General features: G+C 45.3%; 1 protein-coding gene across 5 annotated transcripts; it reads right to left on the bottom strand.

Moving 5' to 3' along the window:
* Positions 1–2,992: 2,992 nt before the first annotated feature.
* LOC131130137 (C2 calcium-dependent domain-containing protein 4C) lies at positions 2,993–12,083 on the bottom strand. 5 transcript variants are annotated; one of them, XM_058074338.2, is made up of 6 exons: positions 11,970–12,083; positions 10,415–10,448; positions 10,240–10,272; positions 9,023–9,083; positions 7,408–7,557; positions 2,993–6,906 (listed from the first exon to the last, which is right to left on the bottom strand). In XM_058074338.2, exon 6 carries the CDS (start codon positions 6,873–6,875, stop codon positions 5,643–5,645), a length of 1,233 nt encoding a protein of 410 aa, XP_057930321.2. In that variant the 5' UTR covers positions 6,876–6,906; positions 7,408–7,557; positions 9,023–9,083; positions 10,240–10,272; positions 10,415–10,448; positions 11,970–12,083; the 3' UTR covers positions 2,993–5,642. The 5 variants fall into 5 exon arrangements, with proteins under 5 accessions (XP_057930321.2, XP_078646396.1, XP_078646398.1 ...); XM_078790270.1 differs by lacking the exon at positions 11,970–12,083 and having other exon boundaries at positions 10,415–10,621; XM_078790272.1 differs by lacking the exons at positions 9,023–9,083; positions 10,240–10,272; positions 10,415–10,448; positions 11,970–12,083 and having other exon boundaries at positions 7,345–7,552.
* Positions 12,084–12,196: the final 113 nt, after the last annotated feature.

The following is a 12,196-nucleotide window of genomic DNA, read 5'->3' as shown; positions in this document are numbered from 1 at the left end:
ACTCCACTGGTAAATACTCAGTATCACACTACTAATTTGAGTACTACTTCATTGGGATATCACTTTTGGTATCACTTTTAGTACCAGCTCGGGTGCTATAGTGGGTACCACTTTTCGGTACTACTTTGGGTACCTTTTTTGAGTATTATTTTTGGATACCACTTTTGATGTCACCTTTAGTACCAGCTGGGGTACTACTTGGGGTAGCACGTTGCGGTAATAGAGTACACAGTCGAGATGTGAAGTAAAGCCAAAGGATGGAGTACTTCGACAAGGCGGCCAATGGAAAGAGGAATATTGTCGTAAATGTACTGTAGTATTCCTTCATTTCTTGCTCCGTGCTCTGCGGTTACCATGGCGACCCCAAAGCCAATAAAGCAGCGATAAAGCCTCCCTGCTTGCTGCCGAGAAAGCTGGAGGATCCAAACGGCCCCAATCTAATTTACCCTTCATTCCGTCATGGCCGCCCTGCAGGCCCATAATGACATAATTACAAACCTATGAAGTCAGCGTGAGGAGTCTCATCCAGTCTCATCCAGATGCAAATGAACAAACATACCACCTCAGCACTTCTCCTTTTCTTCACACCAACAAGCACCAACCTCAACGCTCAGCCTCACCTTCACCGGCTGGCTGGGTTGATCCTCCGTAGAGCCGTCAAAGGTACCTGGTCCCACAGCCGCTTTGACCCTCGGCCCACCTCAGACTTTGAGGAAACGCGGCGGTGCATGAGGGAAGACATACCGATGGGAAGAGCCTCAAAGCCTGGCAGGTGGCTCTCTCCATAAGACCAAGTTAGTCCGACCTGCCGTCGCTGGGAGTTGACTTGCACCGAGTAGGTGGAGTCTCTAATGTGAGATGTGAGAAGGTACTGGAGCAGGTCTTTCCTGTGGTCTTTTATACTACCTTGGCATAGCGGTGTCCCAACCAACCAGTGTTTCACTTGCGAGTCGTCGCTCCACTGATTTTTGATTTGAACATTTGCGTTATGAGCTATTTTACTTTTCCATGCCGCTTCCTGCTATTCCTGGGTCTAGCGGCATTTTGTGTTTCTCTTTTTTCCCGTGGTGAGTTTTAGTTGACCTTTGTTCTTGGTGTCCATACTGCTAATGTCAAACAGGAGTTGCAGTGGTGTCATCCTGTTGTTGCGGAAACAGAGTCAGGATTTGTGGAAAGGAAAGTTCCAAATCAGGTTTCATCTATTGGAGAAAAAATGTTGAAAGAGTTTTGGAATATAAACATCATTACAGCCTTTCTCAGAAAAGCTCATCATTCATTTTCTACCGCTTATCCTCACGAGGATCACGGGGGTGCTGGAGCCTATCCCAGCTGTCTTTGGGCGAGAGGCGGGGTGCACCCTGGACTGGTGACCAGCCAATCACAGGGCACATATAGACAAACAACCATTCACACTCACATTCATACAATTTGGAGTGGCCAATTAACCTAGCATGTTTTTGGAATGTGGGAGGAAACCGGACTACCTGAAGAAAACCCACGCATGCACGGGGAGAACATGCAAACTCCACACAGAGAGATGGCCGAGGGTGGAATTGAACCCTGGTCTCCTAGCTGTGAGGTCTGCGCGCTAACCACTCGACCGCTGAGCCACAATATACAACTTACGTTTTATTTTTTCAAAAAGAAGTTGTATTTCTGCTTGAGATAAAAAGAGTCTATTCATAAAAAGACACATTTCCTCTTCAATCAATTACTGGATCTTTGAAATGAAGTCATCATATGAGACCAGAGAAATTGTCAGGTGTGCCATGGGGAATTATCCAATATCACCATACATTTATTAATTATTTTCTGCAAATATTATGTCATTTTTCGAGTGTCCATGGTGTAAAGACTGCCAGAGCAATGTACTATTGGTCCATGTGGCAACACAAAGCTGATGGCCTCGTACCTCCAATAGACTTAGTGATGCACGTGAGATGGTTGGTGGTGAAATATTGTAACATTTTTGGTTAGTGGTATCATGTAACATTTTTGGTTTGTCGTGACATGTAACTTTTTTGGTTAGTGGTGACATGTAACATTTTTGGTTAGTGGTATCATGCTGTAACATTTTGGTTTGTGGTGACATGTTGTAATATTTTTGGTTTGTGGTATCATGTTGTAACATTTTGGTTTGTGGTGACATGTAACATTTTTTGTTAGTGGTAACATGCTGTAACATTTTTGGTTAGTGGTAACATTTTGTAACATTTTGGTTTGTGGTGACATGTAACATTTTTGGTTAGTGGTGACATCTTGTAACATTTTTGGTTAGTGGTATCATGTAACATTTTTGGTCAGTGGTATCCTGTCGTAACTTTTTTGGTTAGTGGTATCATCTTGTAACTTTTTTGGTTAGGAGTATCATGTTGTAACATTTTTGGTTAGTGGTATCATTTTGTAACATTTTTGGTTAATGGTATCATGTTGTTACATTTTTGGTTAGTGGTATCATGTTGTAACATTTTTGGTTGGTGGTATCATGCTGTAACATTTTTGGTTAGTGGTGACATATTGTAACAGTTTTGGTTAGGGGTATCATGTTGAAACATTTTTGGTTAGTGGTATCATTTTGTAACACTTTTGGTTAGTGGTATCATGTTGTAACATTTTTGTTTTTTATGCGAACTTTACCAAAATAAATGCATTTTAAATTAAATTCCTAATGCAAATAAAAGTAAATAAAATATAAATTTTTCAAAAATCTTAAGAAAACTCTTTGACTTTTTAAAAGTTGCAACCTCGCAAAAATAACAATCTGAATATTCTGAAAATGACTTTTGAAAGAAAGCAACTGTAATGTTACCAACGTAAATGCAAATCTTAATGCTATCAAATAAAAAATACAAAAATCAAAAAAGAATTTTTAAAAAAGCTATTATTTTCACAATCTTGCAAAATATTCTTCAAATTAATTTTTTTTACAATAAATTCATGACAATAACAAATTATTAAATAAATCAATCAACAGGTTAATATTGTATTCATAAAATATGCAACTGACTAAAATAATTCTAACCAATAAATTCATATTTTACTCATAAAATACCTACAAATGACTGAATCAATGATTTTGTTATAAAATGAATCTGAAAAGGTTTGACATTCTTCAAGTCTTTATTCTTCATCTTCTTCACCGACATGACAACAAGTTAGGGCCAACATACAAGAGTCCGTTGTTGGCGGCAACCGTGGGGTCTTTTATTGGATTCCTGCTAGCTGAGCTCACAGACAGTGCGGGCGTCTCCGTCGGACTGTTTCCCCACAAGAAAGGACTTCACTGAGTCACATGACAACAAGTCAAGCAGCCGGAACATCAACAGCGTTCTTTGCGTCATCTCACTTGGATCACTTTTGGGGATACGCCCACTCCAACATCACTTAGTTTGAAAAAAACACTCAACATGCAAACATCCTACCCTCACTGAACACATCACACACGCCAAACTGGGACTAGAAATGATGCATTATCTCATGCACACACACACTGCACACCAGTTCAGGGGAGCACATAGATGAAGGTGTAGCTAAGGTTGTGTTCAGTGAGGATGAAGTAGGAAGTAAGGCCTCGGGGGGAGGGTGTTGGTGCCATGCACCGTCTCACACGCCTCAGCCATTTTTGCACCACTGGACACACAATAGGGTGTCAAACATCACATCAGGACCTCGCCGCAAGACCTTCAAGCAGGCCGTCTTCATGCACAGCGTTTCAAAGAGGAAACATGCCAGAGAAAGCAGCTGAAAAACCTTACTGTGTTGTTGTACGCTGGCAAGGGCGGAGCCACACGGAGCACTTCGCCCAAGTATTTTTTTGCTACACACTGAAAAGGGTAGCCACCACACGGGTACGATACCACAGGGTAGCTAGCAAGGCATGGATGGTGACCGGGGAGTACGCCTCTTAGAAGAGTTAACAAGTGTAATATTTGAGTTGACCAGCAGAGGTAGACATAGCAAAACCAGCAGTATTGATTCCAATTAAATGAGTCCATTCTGATGGAGAACATTATAAAGTATATGTAGTGGTGCACCTTAATTAGCAGGCCGATATCAGGGAATTATGACATGATAACAATGACCAATCAGCCACCTAGAACGCAGGCACATTTGAAAAGTGGGAAAGCTTTCCCAGAGACCTCCATGGTGTCATAGCGGCTGCTTGGAGTGTGTGCCCGAATACAGCACATCTTGCTGGACCACACAGGTGGCTCCTCCCCCTCTATCCTTCGCTTCTCGTAGTAGTAGTCATGTAGTACTAGTACTCATGTCATTACCTCTATCCTCTGGTGAAATAGTTGAAATGAATCATGATTCACCTTGTTGTTGTATTTGATCAACAAAATGATTAGCGTGTAGATGTATTTTCTGGGATACTTAAACGCATCAAATTGGACTTGTGCATTAAGAGTTACGTTAGTGACCGATAAAAACATCCACTTGCTGGTTTTCTTTGTCTGTAGACCACACGCATGCTTAATAAAGTTGATCTTGTGATCTTCAGAGTGTCTGTGAATGGATCTCGCTGTTGTGAGGAAGCATGGTTCCGAGGAGGACGAGATGCATGCATGCGTGGTCAGGTCAGATTCTGCGGGGACACACCAATGTAAGACAAGAAGGGCAGATTCTGCGAGGACACACCAATGTACTGTACTTTGAGCTGTTGTCATAACAGAAGCTGAAGGGGGGGGGGGTGCTTACCATAGTGCGCGTATGTTAATTACCATACAAATTTTTATCTAATTAATGAAATCAATGAGTTTGAACATGTTATTTTTGACAGCCCCATTTGAAGGTAACGTAAAATAAAGTTAAGAAATATAAGATAAGATACAATCCGTAGCAGAGAGGAGATGTAGAAAACCATTCCAATCAAAGTACCAAGACATGGATTACTTGCATTCTACATCTATTTACACAGAGAAAGAATGGGGGGGGGGCTTACAGTGCGGCCTGCATGAAGGCGTTGGGATGAAAAGCAGGATTTGCACATCAGGATGTTGCGTGGCTTCAAAGCACAGCGTTGAACAAAAGCATGATCGTCTTTGAACGTCATCAGCGTCACATGACAAGACCACATGACAAGAAGACCACCATGCAACAGCACAAGTTTCCACCAAGCGGTACGCTTCCGCTCGCATCTATGTTTTTTTACTCAAACGTGATTGGTCCCACCCTGCAACTAAGGGGGTCTATTCATTGGTTGCCGTATAAGGTCTAACTTATGAATCCATTAGATGTTTTTGGTAGCCCTTAGTGAGGGTACTGACTGTTCTTCTGGATGGACAACAACCGCAGTGGTACCATACCCAAAGTACCCAAGTGGTGGTTCCACTAATCCCCACCTTTATCACAGCGGGACTTTAGTACCCTTCAGTTGTGGTGCTAACCGCTTTAGGATTCCAAAGGAGTGGGGGTTACTTTGTGCAGTCCATTGTTTGGTGGATGAATAACAATCTCTTGTGAATCCAAATCTTTGTTTTTTATAGTATGGTACCTTTCAAGTAAGATCAGGGCTGCCCAAAGTGGACCAAAGTGAAGCATATTGCTTGGTGGAAAGGTGGCAATGCTGTTCTCCCCTGAAGTGCAGACAGAAGGAGTCTTCAAAGTCCAGGGCTATATCCTGGCTCAAGATCCTGGGTCTAGATCCCGGACAACAGCTTGGTCAGGAGGACCTCTCGCTCTCCCAGCAGCGTGTCCCTCTTGAGGCTGGTGCCTTTGTTGACCACCTTGAACTTGACGGAGAGATTCTTGACGTGCACGGAGCTGATGGCATCAAAGAAGAAGTCCTCGTTGAAGACGGGGTTCCGACTGTTCTTGATGATGTTGCTCCTTTGCTTCTGCAGCTTGCCGGGGTTGAGGTAGACCGCCACGCAGCAGTTGATGCTCTTGATGTCGTAGTGTGCGTCGTAGAGGCTCTCGGCTGCAAGGACTCGGATGCGCAGGCGGGATGTACCGGCGTCGTAGTTGGCGCAGATCCTCACGGTGCCGCCCTTGTGCAGGTTGATGGTGTGCTCCTGCTGCAGGCCGTGCTCCTGCGCGGGTGGGGCGCAGTGGAAAGAGGGGATGTGCAGGCGGCGCTGGAGGCTGGGGCTGGGCTCGGCCGAGCTGCACTCGTCGGTGGAGAGTGAGCTGTGGCGGGCGAAGGTGCGCTTGGCCTTCACCACCTTGGCCTGCGTCTCGTGGGTGAAGATCTTGAGCAGCGAAGCGGAGCGGGACAGCAGGGGGGAGCTGAAGGGGGACGACTCGGCTGAGGAACATGTATCGCTCTCGCCACCGCTGAAATAGCGGTAGGGGTTGATGTGGGAGACGTTACAGTCGGCCGGGTTCAGGTGGTTCCCGCCGTCACCGCTCTTGCTCGTCGTCTTCCTCTGACTGTTGGGGGAGGGGACGGGACTGATGGCGTCACAGTGGAACAGCGACTCTTTACGCCGAGTGTGGGGGCTTTCCTTCAAGGTGGCAAACCCGTAGGAGGTTTGGGTCTTGGGGATGTAAGGGAGAGACATGGCGCTCTGCGACTGGGGGTCAGCGTTGGTGTCCCCGGTGACGTCATCGGCGCTCTCGATCTGGATGATGTGGCGGTTTGCCGCCTTCAGGAGGTTCTTAGTGTCCCCGGCGAGCTTGGCGACCAGACGCGGACTCTTTGGGGCGCCCATCTTTTTCCCACCGCAAATGGTTTGCTCTGAAGTGGACGGCTGCATGCACTCCTTGGGCTTCACGGCGGGGGCCTCGGGCTCCGCAGGGCAGCTGACCAGCTTGGGCGGGATGAAAAAGTCCGGGATGCTGTCAGGGGTGAGGACGTTGGTGTAGGGCGGGGCCACCTCTTTCCTGTCACCGGTCTCCACCGACCCCCGGATCTTATCCAGGACCCACATGGCGGCCCCCAGACGCTCGGCTGGATCTGCACTTAACACAGCATTACATTAGGTAGACCTGCACGTCTAATTCCATCCATGCACAAGCAAAACCCCTCCCAACGCCCACCAGGCTCATTTAGCCAACATGGTTGAGTCCTGTTTGATGTTGGCACTGTTTTTTTTTTTGGAGGGGGGGGGTTACTGTTCCTAATATTGTGGCCTGTGCTTAGAAAAGACACCAGTGAAAGTAAAAAGATTTTGTTTAGGTCGTCATTAAGAATCAAGCAGCTTTCTTTCTATTTTATTTCATTCTTTAAAACATGACAATATGGCAAACTTGACTTTAAAAAAAACTGTTGCTAAAGACAAAATAATGGCGTCAACTCGCGGCTTGAGATTTTTTTCTTCGGCTTTGGATGACAAATAACACTAAGCAGTGAAATGAACAAAGCTAGCAGCAAAGAGGCTATCTGGCATGAATACTCACACTGCTGCTGATTTCTGTTTATTTTCTCTTGTTGCGCTCCCGCAGCCACAGGTGTTTCCTTACCCGGGTGGAGTGCCCAGCGCTCGGCTGCCGCTGCGCGTCCTCGCCGGTCTGTGCCGTGCGGACCTCCGGGGGCGGGGCTTTATACCCAAAGTCGGCGTGCAGCAGCCAATCAGCTTCCAGACGTGGAGTTCCCTCCACGACCAGTTGGTACTGTTAGTATGATCACATACACGCACACACACGCATTGTTCTTCCACCTGTGCTTGACGATAACAACACATCCATTCCACTGCTTCCTCCAGATGAAGAATATGACATCATTTACTCCTACTGGCTCCTTTATTCACCTACTCTCTATGCGTTTTATTATGTATGGATTTATATCTTTTCATTGTAGTCACTTGCTACACATGTTATTCTTTTCTCTCCCATTAGAACAACACAACACAGGAAGTAACTACCTTTTACAACCAAAAGGAAATCTGTGGTGGGAGGTGCATCTGGTACATGGACCTTCATAACCCTGATTGGAGATACATCCATCCATCCATCTCTATGCTGCTTATCCTCACTAGGGTGGGGGTATGCTGGAGCCTATCCCAGCTGCCATTGGGTGACAGGCGGGGTACACACTGGCATGATGGACAGTGCACCCATGATGTGTGGTACAACGTGCTTGGGTGCTAAACATGTGATGGGTGGTACACCGTGCTTGTGTGCTAAAAACATAGTAGCCTGGACAACTTCCATTTTGTTGTGAGAAGTTGCATGATGGATGTGCTTGCATCATTTGCATGGGTTGAAGGTGTTTTGAATTATTTTTGTGTTTACCCATGTTAACCCCTGGTCACAGCATAGAAGAATAGAATAGAAGAATAGAAAGTGTCACCATGGAATGGCTTTTTTGTTCTCCGGTGCCAAGAACGGAAGTCTGCAAAAGCCCAAAGCGCTAACCCATTGGATGACTGACACATCAGATAAAAAAAAGATGTCCAACCGGTCACAGCATCCATTTTCAGCCTGACTTCCTGGTATTGTTCTCACTCAGGTTATTTTCCACACCAAGCGAGCGCCCTGACGTTCCGACGCTTGTTGCCTTGGAGACGTGTCAATTCCTGGCATTCTCTTCCAACCTGCTCTCCTACCTCTTCTTCTCAGCCACAGGACCCGCCACCTTGCTCTCCTCATCCACAGCCCCCACCGGCCTGGCCGAGCCCAGCATGGACGGAAGGATGGATGGATGGAGGTACCGCTGAGTGGTGCGGCTCCTCCTTGAGGCCCATTTGCCCCCCCTCTCCCCTCAGTCCAGTGTTTATTCATAAAGGTCACATGTTCCATCACCTCCATGCTTCATTCATGATAGTGCTGACGCTACCAGCTGCTACTATATGGGCTGGTTCAACCAGGCTCAGGAATGTCAGATTCATTCATTCATTCATTCATCACGTATCACAAGGGCACATTGGTTGGATGATATGTCTTCCTGATGTTCTTAGGACCTCTAGGAAAGAACAGCTACTATATGACCAGCTACTGTACGTTTCTGTATAATACACCTTTACATTCCTAGTACTGCCATAGCACCAACCGGTACCACCATGCTGACTCTAGTCTACATGAGGCCACATTCCCACAATAAAATCATAACTTCACCAGAACAATGTTGGAAACTTACCACGATAAGGTCCTACATTTCCAAGAAGAAAAGGGAAGGTTCTGAGAATAAAGTTTTACAGCTTCAAGAAGAAAAAGTCATATTATTAGGAGAATAAAGTGGTACATTGAAGAAAACAGTGCTCATTTTATCAGAATAAAGTGATAAATACATTTTGACAAATCATAAACTCATGAAACTAAAGTAGTAACTTCACGAAAACAGAATTCATAACAATAAGAGAATGAAGATGTACATTTACATCAAGAAAAAGAATAATATGTTGAAGTACTGTATTATTACTTCCTTTAAGTGGGTCTAATCCTAATATTTTTTTCTTTTATACTTTATATTTATTCTTTATTCTATGTATTTACTTTGAATAGTGCTACATGTGGAGCAATGGAGATGCCAATTTCCCTGAGGGAATCCCAAAGGGATTAATAAAGTATTCTGTCTGTCTGTCTAATCCCTGCTTGTGGTCTCTACCGCATCATCTAGTCAATTGTACAAAGCAGTGTGAACTCTCATCCCTGGTTTATGGGGGTTCATTGATTCCACCCCCCTCCCATGATGACTACATGCCTGCCATGTAGCATTCAATACTCACAAATACACACAATACCTGTGTACTTGTGGCATAGGAAAAACCTGTTAAATATGATTAGAGCCCTCAAGACATGAATAACACCCCTATAGTCAACTTCACATTTGTATTAGCCAATATAGTAGACATAAGACATAGAAAACCTGTTAATCACCTTCTAATTATGATTAAACATTAGAGCCCTCTAAATGTGAATAACACCCCTATAGTAATCTGTACAGTTATTAGTCAATATAGTAGACATAATAACAGTAAATAAGCCATGGAGGACATAAATAGAACTCCTGTTTGAGCAGTGTTACAGTCAATGTGTTCGGGAACCTTTAGTGGAGTGTCTAGTGCCGGTCCCACCAAACACTGACACCTAGTGGCCAATGTAGAACCCTACATTCACTATTACAATGCTGCTTCTGACTTCTATTTGTATTTGACCTCATTTAGTTTCATAGTTTAAACATAAGAATAAGTCCAACAGCTTAATACTTTTGTTGACTAATAAGCCATATTCATGCAGACAACAGCTATCATTTATTGATGAATGACTTTTCGAAAGAGTGATGTGAGGGAAGTGAGGATGGTTGGGGAGGGGTTACTGTACATTCATATCTTGTTCTTTATTCACTCCACTTACCAAGAAATATCTTCTTTCCCAAACATGGATGTTCTTCTCATGCAACGGATGTTACATAAAAAGCAAACAAAAAAACATTGTTAAATTAGCAAGATGGAAACGCTGCTGGGATCAAATCCTGCAGGAATCAGGAGTCATTGATTGGTGAAAAAGGTGAAGGAAAAGATCTTCCTACCTGGAATCAACTTGACTGTCGGACTTGACACAAACTGTAGGAGGACAAACCACAATATTAGCAGTTTGGTAAAGGGGTTTATCTCCTGCATAGGCTTGCCTGGACCACCGTGAGCTGATGCTGCCCCCTGGAGGCCAGTGGGTGTGTGCATCAGAAAATCCTTTCAAGTCTCCACCATCCTCATTCTCAGGATGACTGCAGAGTACTCGTGTCATCATGCACCCCACCTCCATATATACTATGTCATAGATTTCATGCTAGAGGTTCTAGCATGCTAGTAAAATGTTTTGTGGAAAGGTGTTATGAAGTAATAATACGTTTGTTTTGGTGTTCCAACTCATGGGAATATGACATGTATCTATGAGGAAGGACAATGTCTTGTATTAGTTCCCTCCTACACTAAATGATGTCTCCCAAGCAGCAGTGCACCATAGAAAAGGAAAGCTATCATCTTCACCTTATTCACTTTGAGTGGCGAGTGCTCCTATGAGCCATGTTGTCCAGGGCCATATGCCACTGGTACTGGGGGGTCTCCCAAGGCCAAAGGGTCCTACTGTAGGTGATAGGTCAGACCAAGAGTGATCCACTAAGAACCACCACAAGAGGAAGGACCGCACCTCGCCTGGACGTGGGATACTGGGGCCTTACCCTAGAGCCAGGCCCGACGGAGGTCTACCAGGCGTGGTGGTAGGGCCTTTACCTGTGGGACCCGGAAAACCACATGGGATCTCCCATGGGGCAAACATAAGGGTCTGATGTGTGTCTTGGGTGGCAGGTGAGGGCAGGCGCCCGGGCAATCTGGCCAAATCTGTTTCTTGGGAGATGGAATGTCACTTCTGTGGTGGGGAAGGAGCCCCAACTTCTGTGAGTGGTTGGGATATTCTGACTAGACGCTCAACCCGACCCACAGTTTGGTTCCTGGAGAGGGGCTGGACCTTGTTCTACGCTGGAGTTGCTGCAGTGGAGAGGTGGCGAGTGGGCGTGGGCTTGGTAATAGCCCCCCCAGCTCGGTGTCATCACTAGGGCCTCGTCATTCATCATTCAGCCATCTTCAGAATAGTCAAGGTGGCCAATAAAGAGCTTCTCTACTGTTGATCGTGGAATCTGACCGTGAGAAGGAACATTCATGTGGGGAAATATTCCCCCAGCAGACCGATCAGTCATAGAGACATGTCAAACAGGATGGCCAGTGAAAGCTAGTTGGGTTAGCCTAGTTTAGCTGAGCATGCTAATGCAGCTGTGTGTGTGTGTTACTAACACACAAACCATGTGAGTGCCAGCTTTTTCGGTTAGTCGCCAACTTCATGTGTGAAGTCATGGGTACAAGACGCAATCGGACAGCTAGCTCACTCAGTGAAGATGCATGGCTCCAACTACACGTGTTGGTACCGCGCACATCCAAAGCTAATAGACGGTACAGTAATGTGATTGAAGGATCCAAGGGCAATGAAAATACTCTGGATACGCTTTTAAATGTTAGTGGATTCACCTGTATGACCTGATAATTCCCACATCAAAGTCGTTCACCCCTAATTTTTTCTAGTAGTCTGCTTACATTTCTGCACTTCGGGGTGTGGGGCCACCCCGGCTGCCATTGGGGAGGAGGCGTGGCCGCACTGGCCAGCCTGCCAATCACAGGGCCTGCACATGTGGCCAACACTGCACGGAGACCTGCAGAAAGATGATGGAAGATGTTAGCATATGCAGAAAGGAAGGCTAGTCAAGTAGAATCAATAAGTCTTACCTTTTTACCGCTCAACACCTTTTAGTGTCTACGAGAGA

Source organism: Doryrhamphus excisus, linkage group LG4 (genome assembly GCF_037039965.1).
Source record: "Doryrhamphus excisus strain RoL-2023G ecotype Guam linkage group LG4, RoL_Dexc_Guam_v1.1, whole genome shotgun sequence".
Taxonomy (NCBI): domain Eukaryota; kingdom Metazoa; phylum Chordata; class Actinopteri; order Syngnathiformes; family Syngnathidae; genus Doryrhamphus; species Doryrhamphus excisus.
Note: the sequence above shows the minus strand (reverse complement) of the source record. Positions and strands in the feature narration are given on the sequence as shown.

What these genes read in the sequence shown, in the direction of transcription:
- LOC131130137 (XM_078790270.1), bottom strand. Translation starts at nt 10,565, where the DNA reads ATGCACACACCCACTGGCCTCCAGGGGGCAGCATCAGCTCACGGTGGT. An exon ending in GACAGTCAAGTTGATTCCAG is followed by an intron (nt 10,273 to 10,414) that starts GTAGGAAGATCT and finishes TTGCATGAGAAG; the next exon opens with AACATCCATGTTTGGGAAAG. An exon ending in AAATGTAGGACCTTATCGTG is followed by an intron (nt 7,558 to 9,022) that starts GTAAGTTTCCAA and finishes TCATACTAACAG; the next exon opens with TACCAACTGGTCGTGGAGGG.